At 46.0% G+C, this 21,549-nt stretch overlaps 1 protein-coding gene across 1 annotated transcript in view; it reads left to right on the top strand.

Moving 5' to 3' along the window:
• Positions 1–21,549, top strand: part of LOC138287443 (glycine N-acyltransferase-like) — a 308,817-nt gene that overhangs the window by 118,007 nt on the left and 169,261 nt on the right. The window contains exons 2-3 of the mRNA XM_069227870.1: positions 10,948–11,054; positions 12,662–12,769. Of these exons, the coding sequence (XP_069083971.1) occupies positions 10,974–11,054; positions 12,662–12,769 (189 nt within the window). The 5' untranslated portion in view covers positions 10,948–10,973. The remainder of the gene's footprint in view (positions 1–10,947; positions 11,055–12,661; positions 12,770–21,549) is intronic.

The following is a 21,549-nucleotide window of genomic DNA, read 5'->3' as shown; positions in this document are numbered from 1 at the left end:
TTTTCCAGGAGGACTGGTGGTCGTCTACAACATTGTGGTGCAGTTTGCTTCATAAGTACGTTAATCTGCTAAACTTTCCAAAACACAGCAATTTTGGGTACGTAATCAGCGGGGATCAGAATTCAAACAAACAACTGTTAATTAATTAGAAAATATGCTAGTTATCTTGGTTTCAAACAATCTTTCAAGTTGTGCTATTCCACACGTGTGATTGATACAGCTTCTTTGCGTGTTTGTGTGCCTATCCAAGGAAGCCAAAGGTAATTTCACTCAGGGATGTGAGAAACATGTGCTGCTATTGCTTGTTTAATTGAGAGTGCATGCTGCAGTGGGATGGCTGGGGACATATAGGATTAAAGAAAGTAATAATTTCACCCACGATGGATAACAATCTCGAGGCTTCACTGAAAGACAAAACTGTAATGAGCTCTGGTGGGGGTCACATCACACCAGCACATCAGCACTATTGTACCACGGCACAAGGCTCTTGTGCTCAGCTGTTGTTGTTTGTGTGGCTGATGGTCGTGGTGGCGTCACATTCCACAGGACACGTCTCGTACTTCTTTGTCAATGGGGAGCTGGAATCGTGTTCCCCACTGAAAAAGTAAAGACTTAGGCCTTCATTATTAACACAGCGGTAAACACCGCACCACCAGCGGTGGCGGTGACAACCGCCAAAAGACATGCTCTCCGAACCACCAAATAACGAACCAACCGAAACACAGGCATCCTGAAAACCACTCACCACCAGCAGAGGAGTGCCGACAACGACGGCAGAGCCCACCCACAGGCCAACAGAAAGGCTCTACCGGCCCATCAAATAATGAACCACTAGACCGCCATCAGTTCCAGGCTGGGAACCACCACCATGCAAAGCCAGGCGGAAACGAACCAAATATAAGGAAACACTCACCAGTGGCTCACACAGCACGCCGAAGCAGACATGGATAGATAGTTGTAGATCATGCTAGCCCTGCTCCTTGCCATATACCTCCACCACCGAATCTGCCAACGAAGACGATGATGCTAAGTACTGCTACCTACTAAACAAGGGAAGAAAGGGCACAGTTACATACCCAATGCAAACGCTCCCACAACCCTTCACAGCAGCAAAAGCCATACACCCCACAGCAAGAGTTACTTACCCGACACAAAGCAAATCCAACCTGCCCAAAGTACATACATGTGCCCAACACCCCCAAACAATGAAATGAGAGACCACGGCTCCAGAGTGTGCCTCTAACAACACAGGCCACACAATTACCTTTATTATGCTCACTGAGCAACAGAAGTGCTTAGAAGGCCAACGGCCAGTCCATCATGCAATAAGTCCTATGGGAAACAATGGCCCCAACTTGACTCCCACAAGTGCTAATGTACTCCACCCATATGGGCAACAATGGGACATCCAGGCACCTCAGGGAACAGCGGCAGTGGGTGGTGGGGGTGGGGATTTACGACGGGGGGAGCTTAGACTTTTGTGTGGCAGGTGAAGGGGGTTTGGTTTTGCCCTTGGAAGATGGGGGAGTGGGCTTAGACCGGGGGTGGCAGATGGGCCTGGTTCAGCACAGGGCTTCTTCCTCTCTGGGAAGGGACACCGGAATGGGAAGGGCAGACAGGGGCGGGCTGTGACATGGGAGGAGTGGACAGGGCAAGGAGGTGAGCATGTTTAGGGACGAGACAGGGTGGGCCAGTGGGCTGGAATAGGTCAACACAGGAGAGGAAAAGTTTCTAAAGTACAATTGGGGTGGACCTGGAGGAAGGCGTAGGAGTGGAGGTAGAGGGAGTGGTCGTGACAGGTGTAGGTGTGCGTGATGTGGGTGCAGGTGACTGGACAGTATGCTGAAGTGTGGTGGATGTGTGATGGGTGTGTGTTTTGGTGCATGTGAGTGTCTTGGGAGGAGGGGGGTGGACACAGTGGGACAAGACAGGCTGCCAGTGTAAATGGATGTTGTCTGGGTGTTTGCTAGTCTCGTGAGTGTGCTGCATGTGTCAACTAAAGTAGTTGTGGTAAGTGCAGGTGTGGTGTCTGGGGTGCATGAATGGATGTGTGCGATTGTGGTGACTGCAGGAACAGGGTCAACAACATCGAATGAGGGTGCAGTGACTGTGGTTGTGCATGTAGAGGGGACAGACAGGGAGGCGGAAGAGGTGGGCACACTGGGGGAAGTGGATGTTGGTGTGTGTGCATGTGTATGTTGGTTGTGTGTATGCTTGTGGTGGGAAGTGTGGTGCTCGTGTTTTGAAGTGTGCTTCTTGTGTGTTGAGGTGTGGGCCTGCGTGTCACAATGTGTGCTTTTGACGGGTGAAGGGAGTGGGGTGCTGGAAGGGGTAGAGGTGGTTGGAGGGGGGACGGAATGACCAGGGAAACTAGCTGCCATCCAAGAGGAGTCCAGAGCCTGAAAAGATCTCTGTAGGCCAGACATAGCACCATGAATGACATCCAAATAGGCATTGGTCTGCTGCACCTCTGATACTAGCCCCTGAATGGCATTGACGATGGTTGTCTGCCCTACAGAGATGGTTCTCAGGAGGTCACTAGCCTCGTCCGTGAGGGCAGCAGGGCTGAAAGGGCCGGGGATGAGGTGCTTGGGGCGAAGGAGACACCCACCCTTCTGGGTGAGTGGGCATGGGCAACTCAGTGGGAAGCTAATGGAGGGCGGTGATGATATGAGGGGTGGCGGAAGATGAAACAGTAGGGGTGGGCCCACTAGGGCCAGCCACTGCCAGGGAGCTCCCATCGGAGGAGGTATCAGAGTCACTACCTCGAGTGGTAGTTGTCTCCCCTGTGGTACTCTCCTCGTCCTCCAACCCACTGGTCCCCTTGGCATCGGAGGACTCTGCCTCCGAGGATCCGTGGGCCGCTGCATCCCCACTCGCCGGTGCCTCAGCTCCCTCGCCAGATGATGCTAATGTACACAGACAACACAAGAGAACAGGGATGGGGAGACAAAATAGGAGAGACACTTGTAAATAGCTGAATGGAGGTACATTAGTGGGTCAGACATACACCCACCCAGAAAACCTTCCACCAGGCAGCACCTACCGCTATACACATGGTTATGCCCCTGACCAGTGCCCAGAACCCTGATCTGCAGCCATTCCCCAACTAACTTAAGGAACTGATGTACTGCAGTCTTGACCCAAACACCCCTAATCCCCACGGGTGCCATTATGTAGATGGACATCAGTCAGAGTCCCTGCCACTAGACAGCCTAAATACGAATGCACACACACACATCCATCAATGGGCCAAAACATGGAATATGAACTCACCCCATTGTGGCACCCATTCAGGTCCGGGTACACCACCGCCAGGATGCGTTGCATAAGGGGGGTTAGTGCTCGACGGGCACCCCTTCCTCGTTAGGAGGACTTCCCCAGCTGGGCCGCGCAGATCTTCCTCACCCAGCGCCACAGGTCCTCCCACCTCTTCCTGCAGTGGGTGCTCTGCCGGCTGTAGACCCCCAGGGTCTGCACTTCCTTGGCGATGGCATGCCAAAGTGCCCTCTTCTGGTGGGCGCTGACCTATATGGGACACACAGGAAAATAACACTGAGGTCAGACACTGGCCAATCATATACACCTTGCTATACATCCACTATGGGATGGACATTTCAAACAGCCTAACAGCACACACACGAAGCATGTCAGGAACCATGGACCATACAGTGTCACAGGTGCACACATGTATGCAGCCAACACCCACCACTACACAGATCCATGCTCCCCAATCCTCCTACTCACCTGTACCTCTGGCCATCTGTAGAGCTTGGCGTACAGGGGCAGGACCACGTCCACAAGCTTCTCCAGTTCCTTGATGGTGAAGGCCGGGGCCTTTCCCCTGCAACACATGCCGTTTCCATGAGGAGAGGCAGGACACAGCAGTACACTCAGTGGAGTACCTGCATGCACAAGATCAGGGAGTCAAGTGAAGTTGGGGTGACAAGTTTGCGTACGCACCGCGGCGGTGTGCCATGTCACCACCGGCAGCGATCATGATACGCTAAGTTTGTCCATTGAAAACCATGCTAACCAATGAATTTGCGCACAGCGGTAAACACTGTCTTACGCTATTACGTCAACCGCTAGTTGTATGAGGTCACTTCCACCACAACACTTCTGGATTACAGGTGGCAGACATTTTGGCCTTAAGTACGCAGTTTTAAAACCCTCATCTGCAAAATGCAGGCCCTATTGTCCCCTAAACACCCATAGGCATGTCACATAATACATTACCGCAACTAACCAGTCCTGATGTATCATTCTGGTCATGTTGCTGTAATATCACACACACTAAGCATTAGTGTTGTCTACAATCATGCCAGCTGTGCTGAATGAAAAACAATATGTGCAGATGTATGTGTGTTCCTCACACTTGTTTTAAACTCCTCCTAGGTATAGACCCTTGTGGCGAGGAAGGGTCCCATCGGTGTACATACCACTTGTTGATTTTCAGACCATGGTGGAGCGTGACATCATTATCAATTACAGACTCACTCGTGCAACTATTCATGAACTTACTGGATCCAGCACTGAGACCGGCTAATCGTAATCAGCATGCCATCCCTACTGAAGTGCAGGTGCTCTCTGCACTCCATTTCCTGGCTACGGGCTCATTTCAAGTGACAGTGGGCATGGGTACAAGTTTTTCACAGCCAATGTTTAGCATAATACTGTCCAGATTCCTGAATGCATGTGTACAATTCCTACAGTCCTATGTGAGGTTTCCCCAAAGTGCTGACCTCCCTGCCATCAAGTCGGACTTCTATGCCTTTGCCAACATACCCCATGGGATAGGTGCCATTGATGGCACCCTCATAGCTATCATCCCCCCAAAAGTCAGTGAACACGTGTACAGAAACAGGAAGAACTTTAATTCCATAAACATTCAATTGATGTGTACTGCAGACCAGTACATCTCACATGTGGATGCCATGTTCCCTGAACCAGTCCATGATTCCTTTGTGCTGAGGAACAGTATTGTGCCCCACAAGATGGAACAACTACAAGAGGGCAGAGGGTGGATCATAGGTAGGTGTTTCTGACACTTATTGCCACATAGCAGACAGTCTGCCTCTGAGGGTTGTCAATGAATGTCCTTTTTCTAGGTGATTCTGGCTATCCCAACTTGCGTTGGCTCCTGACACCAGTGAGAAATCCTGTAACAGATGCAGAGAGAAATACACAATGAGGCCCAAGGACATACTAGGAGGGTGATAGAGTGCACGATAGGTCTCCTGAAGGCTAGATTTTGTTGACTACATATCTCTGGCAGTTCCCTGGCCTATGAGCCTGAAAAGATGTGTAGAATAGTGGTGGCCTGCTGCATGCTGCACAATGTGGCTGTGAGAAATTCTATCCCCCTCTTGGAGGAGGAGGGTGCTGTATATCCAGACCAGCTTCCTCAGAGAGGGGATGAGAGTGATGGTGATGATGAGGAGGGGAAAGATGTACAGACCAGGACCCAAATGATACAACTCTACTTTCTAGTAACTTTGCGGGACACTTGGATGAGATTGCTGTCTGTGCATCATACCGTTAGTATGCCTTGTTATCTATTGGGGTGTTTTGGGTCAATACTCATTGCCACTGTGACCAGGTCTGCATAGGACAGATTACAATATAGTACAAAATTTCAACACATCTGTCGGTACAACAACATGTAAGGCGTGTGGTGCATTTCCTGCTAATCAGATAACAATAAGAGAGTTATCATATAGTTGCATCCATACTTCACTTTGTTTCAACTTAATGACAGGGGACATTGTAACAAGTGAAAAGGTGTTTTATTTGGTGTAAAGATAAAATCGTGCAGATTACAGTGATGGGAGTGGCCTACTTGTAGTTGAACAATATGTCAACATGGTCGCAGCAATGTTGGAAGTAGTGGGAGGTCCATCAATGTTTACAGGAGTTTGTTGTTGTTTTCGCAAGGTTTGGTGGTTGATTCAGTGGGATACTTGGATGACAGTTTTTGCCAGAGTCACTTCTTTGAGGGAGCCTTCTTTTTGACAGGTGTTCCTGTGCCATATCTGGGCCTGAGGTTCCGTTTGGGCACCTGGTGTTGGCTGGTACAGGTTGAGATGGATGTCCTGAGAGGGTGATACATGTGCAGTTGCTGCTGATGGTGCTGTTGTCCTGTCTGTATCCTGGCCTGTAGTAGGGGCTTCTTGTGGGCCTCAGGCTGTGTAGGGACAAGGTGCAGCAGCGCACCTGCTATGCTGACCATTGTGGCATTGTGCAGTTTCCACTGCTCCATGGCCTCTTGGTGGTGTGCTAGGTGCATCCTTTGACTCTGCGCCAGGGTGGATACTATCTGGGCTAATCTGTCCTGGGTATGATGATATGCTCCCAGGACCTCAGAGATCACGTCATGGTCTGCAGCATCCATCCTGTGGCCTCCACCCCGGGCCACTGATGCCCTCCCTGATGCCCTCCCACTGGGCCTAGCCCCCTGTGCCTGTGTACCCTGCACAGGTCTGGCGGTACCACTTATGCTGGGGCCATCGTCTTCCTACCTGTTGGTAGGAGGTAACTGTGGCCTCTATACTTATGTTCCACCAGTCTGTGGCCTGGATACACAGGTGTGGGACAGTTGGCCACATCTGATGTTGTTGGCTGGGTGGTAGGGATGTTAGTGGTATCCTGGGTGGGGCTACTGGATGGTGACAGTCCAGGACTGTGTGAGGGGCCAGGGTGATCGTCAGTGTCCAGGGTTCCATCCCCAGTGTCCTGGGAGGTGCCTCTGTCTCCCTGTGGGCCACTGCCACTCCTTGTCCTGTCCGTCAGGGTGGCATGGGTGGTGGTGCTTGTTGGGAGGAATGGACATGTCTGTTACATTAGCAGGATCGGATGGGGTGCACATGACTGGGCGTGTTTGTGCAGGTTTCACACTTTGGGGCCATGCAGGTTGCTTTCATGAGGTTAGCATTGCTTTTTAGCTTAGGATGTGGAGGTGCATTGTGGATGCTGTAGGCCATTGTGATTCCTTGCAGGGGTGGGTGGCTGTGCACAGGGGGAGGGATGTGGGCCTGTTGGTGTGTTTGAGGCCATCATCTTCCTGCCTGTTGATAGGGGGTGACTGTGGCCTCTGTACTTGTGTTCCACCAGTCTGTGGCCTGGATACACAGGTGAGGGGACAGTTGGCCATGGCTGATGTTGTTGGCTGGGTGGTAGGGTTGTCAGTGGTATTCTGGATGGGGCTACTGAATGGTGACAGTCTAGGACTGTGTGAGGGCCCAGGGTGATCGTCAGTGTCCAGGGTTCCATCCCCAGTGTCCTGGGAGGTGCCTCTGTCTCCCTGTGGGCCACTGCCACTCCTTGTTCTGTCCGTCAGGGTGGCATGGGTGGTGGTGCCTGTTGGGAGGAATGGACATGTCTGTTACATTAGCAGGATCAGATGGGGTGCACATGACTGGGCGTGTTTGTGCAGGTTTCACACGTTGGGTCCATGCAGGTTGCTTTCGTGAGGTTAGCATTGCTTTTTAGCTTAGGATGTGGAGGTGCATTGTGGGTGATGTAGGCCATTGTGATTCCTTGCAGGGGTGGGTGGCTGTGCACAGGGGGAGGGATGTGGACCTGTTGGTGGGTTGTGGGCATGCAGGTGGACTAGATGTAGTGATTGTGGCCTGGGTGGGGTAGTGGTCCTGGTGGTAGTTGGAGGAGTGAGGTGGTGCATGCATTCCAAGTGTGATGTATATGGGGTAATTGTAGATGACTTACCCGAGTCCATTCCTCCAGTGAGTCCAGTGAGTCCCTCAGGGTGCAGGATGGGCAATACCTTTTCCTTCCAGTCAGTGTAGTCGGGTGGTGTTTGAGGAGCTCCTCCCCCAGTCTTCTGGACTGCAATGTGGTGCCTGGAAGCCATGGACCTGACCTTCCCATGCAGGTCATTCCATCTCTTGCGGATGTCGTCCCTGGTGCGTAGATGGTGTCCCACTGCATTGACCCTGTTGACTATCTGCTGCCATAGCTCCATCTTCCTGGTGATTGGTGTGTGCTGGACCTTTGCTACGAATAATTGTGGCTCTACCTTCAGGATCTCGTCCACGATGGTCATTAGCTCCCTTTCTGTGAAGCGTGGGTGTTTGGGGGGGTGCCACGGTGAGTGTTGTGAATGGTGCCTTTTGGGAATCTAGGTGAGGGTGCACTTGTGTGGTTGGGTGTCTGTATCGCGGATTGTGGCGTTCGGTGTCTGCTTCTGGAGTTCTCTGTATTGGTTGGCCGAATTTTGTTGCAAAGGATTATGGGGTGTGTCTGTGTGTGTTTTATAGTGTTGTGGATGTGTGTCAGGTGTGTGGGTTTCAAACTTACCAATGTATACATTTCTTACTGTTGGGTCCACTTGCCGCCCGTGGCGATCTGTGCCGCCAATGGTCGTTCTGCTTCCACTAACCGCCGCTGTGATTTGTGCTTCATTATTTGGAGGGCGGGGTCTTTGTGTGCTCGGCGGTGGCGGGGTGGGAGGTCGAGCATTTCTGCTGACAAGGTCCTGGCGGTGACTTGTGGCAGGGAGATTTTTGGTGGTTTCTGATTTTTGCATCATTATATGGTGGGTATCTGTTCACCGCCAATGGTGGGCTTCTGTTCGCCGTCGCCACGGTGGTCAACATAATGGCGTGTTCATAATGAGGGCCTTAGTCAAAGACACACGAGTTGGCTGATGGCACTGGAAATTATTTTATTTTTTTGACATATGCGCGGGAGGCACAGTGTTAATGCCGTGTGTTGTATTATGTTCTACCATTACATCCATCTGCCTCAGGTGTGACTGAATGCAGTCTTTAAAGTTCACATTTGTCCAAGGCTTGGCGTATAATTTATAATTCAATTATAACTCCAAGCAGTGCAGTTGGTAATTATTCATTATAAGCTGGTGAATCTCAAATGAATGATGGCGTGATATAGATCTACCTGTTGCTAAAAGAGTTATGTTTTATAGCAGTGGGAGACTGGTGTTTCCAATCAGGCCTGAGAGGACAGCTCAAGTTCATTTCAATCCCTCTCAAACTTGAAATGTTTGAGCTTGTTAGATTTTCTGTTCCTAAAATAACAGCTTATGGCTTTATATTTGTAACTTCCTTATGTGGGATCACTGGTAGTAAAAGGCACTCTTGTCAGTTAATTTATAGTGAAACGACAAATGAGTCTACATAAACTGGTTTGCAGAAAGCAGGCTCTTTCAAATGTAAGCAGTATAATTCAAGCAGGCATTTGTGAGGACATAAACAAAGACATAGGGCCTGGTAACACATTCCATCATGGTCTGTTTCCTTGGGCTGTAATCAGCTGTTCTAGTGTGATTTAATCATTGGGAAAGGAAATGCCAGGAGGCTCCACTTGCCCTTACTGCACTGTGCTCCTGAGAACAGGCTTGTTAAGAATTAAGCTCTGTGTGTTCATACACCTTTCATTTCAATTGCTACCTGATCCAAAAGACCTCTTTATTTTTTGATAACTTGATAACCTGTCAACTTGAAGATAAGAAGGGTGCTGCAGCAGGTCATGGTGGCTTTGCTGGTCCACCACCACTGCTTCATGAACAACAGCTGCATCATTTGCAATGTTTGTAAATGATGCAGATGCTTTTGATGATGTAGTGGACCACCTAGAGGAGCTTATGGAGTTCCATCATCAGGATGGGGGTTATGTGATCATATTTCTTCATCCCCTCAATGAGACGTAGAGTACCTTGTAGGGTGCCCTACTGCCTTTCAATGTTTATTCCTTGATGTCTCCTTGTGTCCAGTCCGACAAATCATAACAATTTGTATTTTCTCAGTACATTTCACTTGAAAAGAAATACCAATAAATAGGGAATTCTATGTCTCACTCAGCATTGTTATCTCAAAGTCTGTTATGAAGTTCTGTGGTTTAGTTATAGTGAATAAGTAGCTACCTACATCATTATCATATGAAATCTCTATATTGATGTCATAACTATGCTTTCACAATTGCCTTGTTAAGCTTCTTGTGTTTTCAAATTTAATTAAAAAAGCAACATTTGCCCACTCTTTTTTCAGAATTTTCTCAGAGGGAGAACACCCCTGAACCCTCCTTATGACATTCAGGCTCACTTGCTACGCTTGCCTGTGACAGGTCACCCCTGATAAACCTTTACACCCCACCTCTTTCAAATATCACCAGCTGCCACTGCACCTAGGACATATGTAAAAATAAGGTAGATTTTGGCACTACCTTTAATCCTAAAGTTGAATTTGGATCATTTTTTTTAAACAACAGCCAGCAAGGCAGGCCTGCTTTAAAATGACACTAGACGCTAGAGCAGTGCACTCATGGGTGCCCTAGCTCCACAGATGTCCCTAAACCTGCATGCGCTTCCATATATTAGGGGCCTACAGGTAGGTTGTCAGAGCCAATCATAATTACACCTAATTTGCACATACCTTTTATACAGAGCCCTGGGCCTGGTTTGCAGGGCACAGTCAGAGTCAGTACCCACCAGTATCAGTCAAAGAAATGTGGGTGATCAGGGTCAACAGGATGACTTTCTCACATCGAGCTACAGCATAAGCTAGATAGTTGTAAGATAGTTTTTTAAAATTCTTATATCAAGGCAAAGCTGATATCTATGCTCTGCCCAAATAGAGGGACTTGTCAACTACAAAGCTCACCTTCAAAATGCTGCAAGATCTTCTTTTATTTGCCTCGTTATCAGTGGAAGATTGTCCTGATTAAATACATAGTGGCACAGAATGAAAACTTTTATCACCAGTCCTCGTAGTCTAAATATGGTGACAAAACCACACACAATTAACCTACATTGTAAAGTGATGGATTAAAGAACAGTGGTCCCAGTAGGTGGAAGCTATCCACCTTTGGGAAAAAATGTGATGGAATCCTATATATTCTACTGTACTCAAAATAAATAGGTCTGACCATATTTACCTTGGTCTGTTGTGGCCTGTCTAATCTTTTTTCCAGAGGCCTTCTTTCTGCTGCATTGATTCATGATGCTGGCTTTAGAGAGATCTGAGGATCGGAAGAAGCTAGAGGAGCTTCTTGCCCAGAGTGTCCCTGAGTCTATGAGGGTAAGGAAAGTGAGAATCTATCTATGTTTTTTTGCTAGCCATTTAACTAGTTTAACCAATGCTGTGTACTACCCAGTTCAGTGTCATGCATGATTTATAACAAAAGCTTTCTGGCTCCCGAGAACTTTGTATCAGTGTGACGTAATCACTAGAAAAGGGTGTAATTAAAGCTTGGTTTAGAATGTTGGGGTTTGCAGGTACACACATAGGAATAAAGATGTGATTTACAGTTCAGTGTGTGGCCTAGTCATTCAGTGGGTACCAGGCATTGGGAGGACACTACACCAGCACAACGGCAACCCTGTGCCTGCAATGGAGGTATTGCCTTAGTAAAAAACAGGCCAGACATTGTAGCCTCTTGTCCTCCTTTCACCGTGCAGGTAGGAAAGTGGCCTACTTTTGAAAACAAGGCAGAGATCACTTTGCAGGCAAGTGCAATGAGTGATTTTACCTGCCTCTTGGGGTGTGCCTGCAGGGTCTATAGGACCACCTTCATCCTCTTTCCCTTACCATTGGGGAGTGCAATGACAGTCTTCTCAAATCTGTAATACACATTTTGCAGAGGCAAATTGATCTGAATAAATACATGCTTGAAACAATGCTGGAACTAGTATAGCACCAGTATTATCTGTATTACAGAAGGGGCCATCCAAGCATATGCCGCCCTTTTGTTATATCAAAATGCCAATGGGGCCATATTACAACAACTGTCCTGGGGATGCCACAGGCATTTTTTACCACTTTCTGCATCCTCACCCGTCGCACCCGTCGCACCTTCCCACTCCGCCGGCTCCATTCGGAGCCGGCTTCCTCGTGGGAAGGGTGTTTCCCACTGGGCTGGCGGGCGGCCTTTTGGCGGTCGCCCGCCAGCCCAGTGGGAAACCCAGAATGACCGCCGCCCGCCAAGCTCAGAATCACCCCCTAAGTCTGCCCATGGCACTGACTGAAACAATGCACCATATTTAAGATGCAACCCCAGGGACCATGTTGCACTAAATGTCTCCCTGGCCCAATGGGCATGTGTACCTACTTTCTGCAACTTGACCCCCTTTGATATTACAGAAGGGGTTGCTGCTGCTTGCAAAGCCCATTCTGCATATTGTGCAGTGTCTACATGTTTGCCGGTGCCATCTCAAGGGGTGTTAACTCATACACATGGGAGCCTAGATTCATAAAAATAAGAGAATACTTTGTTTCCACAGCTTTGTCATAGTGCAGATGCAAGATGCAGAGGCAAAGGAGCTTTCAGGAGGCTCTGCGCACCACATGGATGTGGTCCACAACCAGTGCACTCCCATGGGTGACCATACACAGCAGGTCACAGGGCCACTGCAGCCATCTTCCTTCATGCAGATGTAGTTACTCACAGAAGCCACCTGCAGGGGAAGTAGCACATTATTCAGCGCTGCGCACAGTGGAATTGTGTGCTCTATCCATAATATGGTCCAAAGCGTATCTGCCCACATGAGTTAACTACTATCTGATGAAATAATTTCAGTAATATCATCTCCTTGTTCATATTTACTTTGTTTTTGTGTTCCCCCAGTGTCTTTGAGATAAAATCCATTTGGCACCTGTTTTATTTACTTGTATTTGCTTTATTCCAGGTCTATGGAACTGTTTTCTACATAAACCGTGGAAATCCCTTAAATATGGAGGTTCTAGTGGACTCCTGGCCTGACTTTAAAACTGTGATTTCCAAGCCACGGTCAGTGGTGAGTAAAATGATTGATCTTGTCATCCGCTGGTCCATACTGTGCCCATCTGTGTTTTAAACAATAATTCAATATTTCTAGGCAACCTCAAAGTTGGAGAGTTTCTCATGGTGAGCCAACACTTTGTAACCTTTTCTATTTATTAGAGAGCAAAATACATTACCATCAGACAGCTCTTTCATAGACGATGCGACATGCATTTGTTCTTACAACACAGGTAAAAGAAAATATTGTGATAGATCCTACTTGATAGAGGTACAACATTGTTGGAAGTCTCTTTATTGCGTTCTGGGTCATTGACTGTGAATGATTGTTTCTGTTTAGCTTTTGCTTTAGTCCTATGGCAAAGACCCCTATTTTATCAATATTTATCTGTCAAGAACATAATAAAATGTTGCAGGGTGCCATCCTTTTTGGATCCGGCAGCTTTTCCAGTGATGGGCATTGACCCCCTTTGATCCAAAGTCTGTGGAAACAATGCTGCCAGTTGAGGCCCTGCCTACTCTGCTGCTTTTACAATATTTCTGCATGACCTTTTTGTGGAACCATGATCCCTAGGAAATGTATCAGTAGTGGAACTAGTCTGGACAATGACATCCTCTCTGCGTGGATTCAAGACTGCTTAGGTCAGGCATGTTGCACTGGACAGAGTTGAGGCCTGGTGCGAGCAATCACAGCAATGCTCCTGCAGAAGAAGATATGAGAGTGAGAGAAGGCCCTGGCCCCTCCAATTCCCACACTCTTTTCTCCATCCCCACATACTAGGGGAAAATGCAGCACCCTGTTCCGGGAGCAGCACCCTCACCGGAAGAGTTTAGTGTCGCCTAGCAGAGCCAGATAGGGAACATCGACCTCAGGCATACTCCTCAGGAGCTTCCACACAGGAAATACCCAGACTCAATGCTGCCCTGGGGAATAACACTTTATTTTGAACCCAGAAACCTCAGAAAATATGAGTATATATTGAGAAAGGGCTGGTTGTGGGTCAGAAAGAAAAAGAAGCATATTATCAGCATAAGCTGCAGTTTTAATTTGATGATCATCATAATGAAAACATGAGATTGATGATATTTAATTTAATTTTAATAAGAAATGGACCTAGGACAAGAATGACTAGCAATGGAGACAAAGGGCAATCTTGCCGCACTCCCCTATTAAGAGAGAAGTATTGTGAAGATTTATTGTTGGCCAGTACCTAGGTCTTTGGGGAACCATAAATAAAAGAGATGAGAGAAATAATATGTGGGCTAAAACCATGACATTGCAATGCTTTATACGTAAACTGCCATTTAAATCTATCGAAAGCCTTTTCCGTGTCAGGATAACCTTAATTTAGTGCTTTGCTTAAGATGTTGAAAAATAATCCTGTATTATGTGAGCCCGTATGACCTTTGATAAAGCCTACTTGTTGTCTTCCAATTAACTGGGGTAAGACAGACTTAATACGTAGAGCAAGACGTTTAACAAAGATTTTACATTCAACATTTATCACAGAGATTGATCCACACATTTTCCATAAGGAAAATTAAAGCTTTTACAAAAGTACCTTTGTTATAGTGAGGGCAGAAAGGGCTGAGAATAGGTTGAGCAATTTAGGAAGTAATAGAGAGAAAAAGTAGAGTAAGATTCAACAGAAAAGCCATCTGGTCTGGGTATTTTACCTTATTTAGTGAAGCTAAAGCTGTATTAATTTCTGAGAGAGAAATAGATATCTTATTTTAAACTAGAGAAATCTGGATTAGGATTAGAGTGTTTGGAAACTAAGGAAAAGATGCAATCAATTTAGGTTAATTGCAGGGGTGTAAAATTATTTTTAAAATTTTACAACTTCCTCATGAATGTCTGACTCTTGATATAATGATATACCTGTGGAAGACATTTAAGAATCAATTTTGTGACAATCTTTCCTCACCTGAAGATAGCTGGCTAGAGGTTTCCCGTTTTATTAGGGCCTCCGTAATATCTGGAGCTGCTTGTTAACAAATTGTCAGAGGAGATTTTATTAAAATGCACCTTGACATCAATTACATCATTAGAATGTGAGTAGTAGTATTTATGTTCCAATTTCTTAATATCAGCTAACAAAGTGGTTTGTTGGGTAAGGAAATGCTTGTTTTTCTATGCAACATAAGCAATGATGAAGCCCCTTTGCTGTAGCTTTAAAGGAATCCCATAGGAGTTGCAGGTTTACTGGAGGGTTTTGATGTCTGGAAAGAAAATGTATGGTAAAGGACGTGAATGAGGAAGAAAATAGTGTGTCTGACAGTAAAGAGTTGCTAAGCGTCCATTGAGTGGGAGGTGGTTGTGGGGGAAATAAGTCATAATCACCTACAACTGGTGCATAGTATGAGAGTAGGATGGGTTCAAGCTCTGCTTTGATAAGGTTACAGGACAATTGTTTGTTCATAAATATGTGATCTAATCTAGAAAGGGAGTGGTGCACAGGAGAGACGAATGAGTAATCTCTAGATGATGATGGGTCAACTAAAGCTCTATGAGAAAGAAAAGGGCAAATCTGTTTATGCATTTTATGAGGAGTACATTTAACAGTGGATTGTCTATCACGAAATGTGTGACATACTTGGTAGCAATCTCCACCTAAAAGAAGATAATCATCATTATACTGAACACATGTTTTTTCCTAAATCCAACCAGAAAGAAAATGATTTTAGGTTGGGGCATAGACATTGAAAACAGTAATTGGTATCTTATTGATAGATAATTTAGCAGCAATCCATCTACCACACAAGTCTGTTTCCTGTGAAATAATAGATTCTTACTACAAAGAATAACAACTCCATTCTTCTTGTTCTGTGTAGGACAAACAAGTACATCACCAACCCAGGATTGCTTCAATTTTAGTAACTCTGAATCTCCTAGAGAAGTAATGACTCATGTCAATATTTTCTCAGATGTCAAAGAACTACGCTGATTTAAGTTTCTAACATTCCATGTTATAACTGAGAATGTAAACAATTATACAACATATGGTAATACACTGGCCAACAATAAGTATAGGTTAACAGGAAATGAGAGTTAAAATGAGTAGAAGTACAATAAAAAGGGTAAAAAAGGAGGGGAGACATGAGGAATCAGTAATGGAAAAGCAGGAAAGGGGGAAAGGGAAGGTAGAAATGGAAATAGAAACAAAAGACAGTACTTGCCACAAATGTGGCAACTGAAAAATGTACCAGTGGGTATTTAAACATCAGGGTAGGTTTGGGTACGGCACATCACAAGGATGACAAGATTGAGGCACCACGCTGCACACAAGGCCAAGAACATCAGTCAATTAGATGGTTTGGACCATATCATATGCAGATGACACTTAACTTATCACCTCCTGTGGGCAGGACCTGGAACTAGTTAAGTCTTAGTTCACTAGCTGTATGAGAGAAATTGCTTATTGGATGCCCAAAAATGGCCTCCAATTGAACAGTGGGAAAACTGAGATTGCACTATTTGGCAAAGGTCAGGAGCTCCAGTCGGCGGACTGGTGGCCAACGGAATTTGGCCCTGCCCAAATCCTAAAGCAGGTTGTAAAAAACCTGGGCATTAAGCATGATCACAACTTTTCTATGAAAGATCAGACTACCCGCGGTATCTGCTTTGTCACTATGCGCCTTCTGAAAAAAAGTCTGCCTTTGGCTTCCTCTGATGTCTAGAAAGAAACTTGTCCAGGTACTATTCGTGAGTCACCTTGACTATGGCCATACTTTACTTGTGGCAGTTAAAAATACCCTGTTGTGTAAATTGCACGTAGTGCAGAATACAGCCACTCTCCGGATCTGCAAGCTCCTCTCATGGCCCTCCTCCGTACTTATGACAACATAAATTGAAAGCAGGAGTCATTGTCCAAAGGGCCCACAGAATACACACATGAAAGCTCAAACCACAAAATACTCCAATACCTTCAAAAGCCTTTTTTCTACACTATCATCAGGCACATCAAACATTCATTGCAGCAAGGAAGCAGCACCTCCTGCCTCTTCACTTACAAGGACTGCTAAACAGCAGCGAAGGAACATTTATCTCTGGACACACTTGAGAAAAGAAGAGAAATATTGCTGCTGAACCCTAGCATATGTATGTGGGACTCCAGTTACAGACTACTGGAGCCAGCCATTATGTTATTGACCATTGACGTGAAGAACAGGGGATTACACAAGCCAGAGTTCCTGTAGCATCATGTAGACAATATAGACTCTCAGTCATTGAAACCTCAAAGCCAGGAATGCAAGGGGGTGGACCAGGTATTAACTACCCAGAGGAAACAAATCTCTGCCTAAGGGGACCTTCACTGCTGTCCTTGCCATAACACTACATCTTCAAAAAAGTATAAGAATGGAATATGACACAAAGAAATGGGCTAAGAGAGCTAAACCTGGAGACTAAAGATCCAATTGTAAATGGAACAAGTATAGATCATTCCTGAAAGACTGAAACCTAGCTGTTATTTGAGACAGTACTATTTTACTTTTCTTACCATATTGTGGAAGTAGAACAAAGATTGTCCTCAATACTGTCTGATCAAGGATGCAGAAGTAATATATAAATAGGTACCCTCTTCTACTGTATAATACAAAATATTGCAAGGCTTTTCAGCTGGGCTAATCTAATATGTTGCATGCGCTCTACTGTTATCCTTGCCCTGAGAAACTGTAGTCTTTTAATTGGCATTTTGACCCAGCTGGAACCCTGGACATCTCTCATATTCCCTGGTCTGTTATTCAGCTCTGACATACTTCTCATCAACATATTGTGTGAGAACAGTTGTAAAGATTCTGTTATATTAATCAAGTACAGGGTGGAGGGCTTTGGGACATTTTGCATTCCTGTTTAAAGTAAACATAGGGGGGTCCCTAAGCACCGACGGGTTACAGCCTGCCATAATCATAGCATTCCAGAGATGGTGTCCCTAAACTCATGCAAAGATTCACCCATTAAGGAAATGCTTTCCAAAGCTGTTTCAGAGAAAGCTCAAACATGTAGTGAGTGGAGCCCTGACCTGACTGGAAGTGGGGAGCCATCCCGACATAGATCTTCACCAGTGAGTGCAGAACCTCTACTGACTAGGGCCTTTATAGAGGAAAAACATATTGATGCTGTATAAGGAAGTCTGGAAGGACATTGAGGACATTTTCTAACACATGGGAGAGCTCAGACAAATGATTTCTACCCTAGAGAGTAACAGCAACACAAGAGAGGAGGAACTGGATATGTATTGGTGGAAAGTGATGGACCTCCAAGAGAAAAAACAAAACCTTGGAGCACAGGTCTCAAAGATCAAATATTTGCATCCAGGGGCCCTGCATGGTGCCAAAAAATGGGACATTGACTTCTTTGTTGAATGACTTTTCTAGCTTATCCTACTGGGCCTCGCAGAAACAGACACACAGCGAAATAGTGCACCTATGGTCAACAGAATAGCAGGCCATGGAGGATGGGCTCCAGATATCCTAACATGTCTTCAACACTTCCACCAGAAAAAAGTTATCATGGACACAGCACGCCAGCTGAACACTGTCCAATTTGAGGGGGACAAAATTTGTCTTTACCAAGACCTTGCTGTGGGCACCCTCCAACACAGTCAGCAGATCAAGCTAATCACTACAGTCCTACAAAACAAAAGTCCGATTTATCGCTGGGCACATCCCTTCTGACTGTTATTTACATGGAACAGAGAGGCAGAGGAAGTCCACTTTCTTGAAGAGGCTACCCCAATTCTTGAGCTTTCAGACATTCCAGAAATATCCCCCTCTCCATGACAAAGCAACATTTTGAGAATGGACCAAAGTGGCTCAGAAAAAACCTTCATCCGGGAGATGTGCTACAATTCAACACCTGTATGTCCTTAGCTTTAATACCTGGGACCTCAACTACCCAGCAAACAGCAACTCCATAATACGCATGCTCAATTAATCTGGTTATGACATCTACCTCCGCTCAGGCTAGTTCAAGAGGCAGGTTCTATCCTCTGGCTTAAATAAGATGGTAGGGCTAATGGTTCTACTGGCCAACACGTTTAAGAGCAAAATACTACCCACTGTTCCTGAAATCCCAGGTAGAATGCTGCCACTACAAATGGCGCAGCAATATATTCGCCCCTAAAGACAACAGGGAGAGCTTATTTCGCGAGGATCTTAAGGACTCATGTCACAGAAAGACTCACAGTGCGGTGACTTCAACTTGGTAATAGATGCAGATCTCGACTGTTTGGTCCAAAGAGAGGGACAGGAGGGAGCCCACAAAGACACAGGCTAAACTTGGCTTAGGGCTAGTAGACATATGGCGAACACAGCACCCAACTGACTGAGACTCTATGGGACGGATGTATGAATAGTGGCGCTGCACCTAATGACGCTAATGTGGCGTTGGAATGGTGCTAGGCCCTCTTAAATCTGGGCCAATGTTTTTATCAGCGTCTCACAAGCCATATGCCAGAGTGGACTATTATTTAGACACAACATAATTCACCCAGTGGTAACACAGGTAGACATAGGGGTTATTTTTCTCTTGGATCATGCTCTGGTAGTGCTCTACCTACAAGATTTCAATGAACCCCCACAACAGAAGCATTGGTGGTTAAATGACAATCTCCTGAGATACTGGGACACCCAAGAACCTATTCATATCACTACCTATCCAGCAGAGAATGAAAGTTTGGGTCCCAAATCACCACCCTTTGGGATGCACTCGAAGCTGCCTTGAGGAAACAATTTATTGCCATTGCAACTCTAGCCTGACAGAATGGCAACAGCAGGAACTGGAGAGAGGATAGGCGACCTTGAGTCCAAGCATAAACATTCAGGTTTCTTGAACATCTGGTGCCAACTCACAGCAGCGAGACAGAAGCTTAAAGTGCTAAACTGGGAGGCCACGGAATGTGCAGTACTGTATAGTAAGCACAAATATTTCACTGATGGGAATAAGGCTGGCAAACTGTTAGCCTGTAAGCTTAGAGGCCAGCAGCAGAGAGACAATGTGGCCACTATTACCACCCACAAGGAAACCCTGACTGACACCCCAGAGGGGATAGCCGAAGGGTTTCAACAATATTACCCCACATTTTATGAACTGACTTATCCACCACTAAGGGTGCCCAAAGCTACTTTGACTAGGTCCCCTTGCTCACCCTCACACCACAGCAAACTGACAACCTTGAGAAACACACAACAATCAAAGAGGTCATAACCTTCATATCTCATCTTGAACTGGGAAAGTGTTCAGTCCAGACGGATTCTTGCCAGCCTTTTACAAGACATTTTTCCCATTTTTGATCCACAGTTTATTTACAGATACTGCAACACTCACCCCCCACACCTATGATGCAGACAGCAGTAATCACATGTATACCACAATCAGGCAAGACCCCATTGCATGTGCCTCATATCACCCCATCTTCCTCCTCAATTTTGACGTGAAGAATTTCACGGGTATCATGGCCCACTGCCTGGTTCCTTACATGCAGGGCAGTCAGCCCAGACCAACAGGATGTACACTGGAGAGGGGATGCTCCGACAACACAAAACGCATCCTTCTTATTATGGATAAATCCTCATTTGCCCACATATCATCTTTTTTCCTATCTATTGACATTGAGAAGGCTTTTGGGAGATTACACTAGCCCTTTCTCCAGGAGATCCTCAACAAGAGCGGAATAGGGACAAATTCCAGATCTGGGTATTTACCGGATACCAGAGTCCTGTAGCTAGAGTGCAAATTAATGGTACAATCTCATAGCGATACAGAGGACAACACATCCGGGTTGTCTTTTGTTACCGCTCCTATTTGCCCTATATATGTAATCCGTAGCTGAGGTAATCCACCGGACCCCACGAATCACAGGACGCACATTTAGTAGATTGGGACATAAGATGTCACTCCACGCAGATGATGTTCTCCTGATGCTAACCAACCTGCTGACCACATTTCCAGCCTTACTCCATGAGTTGGACACATTTCACCTTGTGTCAGGGCTCAAAGTGACCAAGCTGAACTCACTATTCCTGGGACTTAATATCCCCAGGGACCAATAAGTCATTCTTCAAGAATAATCTCCCTTCTCCTGGACACAATGGCGCATTACCCATTTAAGTATTAAACTATGTTCAATGATATAGTGCACAACAACACAGAAATATGCTGACTTACTTCACATGACCCGCAAAGACCTCCAGAATTGGCAGAAGGGCGGACACGCATACATAGGTAGCATAACGGATGTTAAGATGACCCTGTTACAAAAAATACCTTACAGGGTACAGACCCTTCCTCTCCAACCACCATTGGGTGTAATCCCCATAATGAAAAAGGTGATAGAAGGGTTTTTTTGGAAGAAAAAAAAGAGTGGATGTCCAAATGTGAACAATATGCCCCATCAGAAGCAGGAGGACTGGGAATACCCTGGCACATGCACTGCTATATAGCTGCCCCACTGAGATATTTATGGCCCGATTACGAGTTCTTTGTTATATTCTAACTCATGTGTAAACTTCTGTTTATGCATAGGTCAAAATTACGAGTTTAAAGGTATTCAACACATCTGACAATTATGGGATGTCTTAAGTAACTAAGCTTTGTTAAATTTCGGCAGGTGATACCCAAATCAGATGACAGGCACTTGATTTCAGATCTCTATAAACTGCTCCAAATGGTACCCCAGCTGCAACTTGCAGTGCAAAAAGAACGACAACACAAACTGTAACCGAGGGTCACAGATAGAGCATGGAGGAAGGTATTCTATCACACACACACATCAGCAACTAGTGTAGCAGGCA

This window comes from Pleurodeles waltl, chromosome 4_1 (assembly GCF_031143425.1).
Source record: "Pleurodeles waltl isolate 20211129_DDA chromosome 4_1, aPleWal1.hap1.20221129, whole genome shotgun sequence".
Classification (NCBI taxonomy): Eukaryota; Metazoa; Chordata; class Amphibia; order Caudata; family Salamandridae; genus Pleurodeles; species Pleurodeles waltl.
The sequence above is the reverse complement of the archived record's forward strand: the minus strand, read 5'-3'. Positions and strand labels throughout refer to the sequence as shown.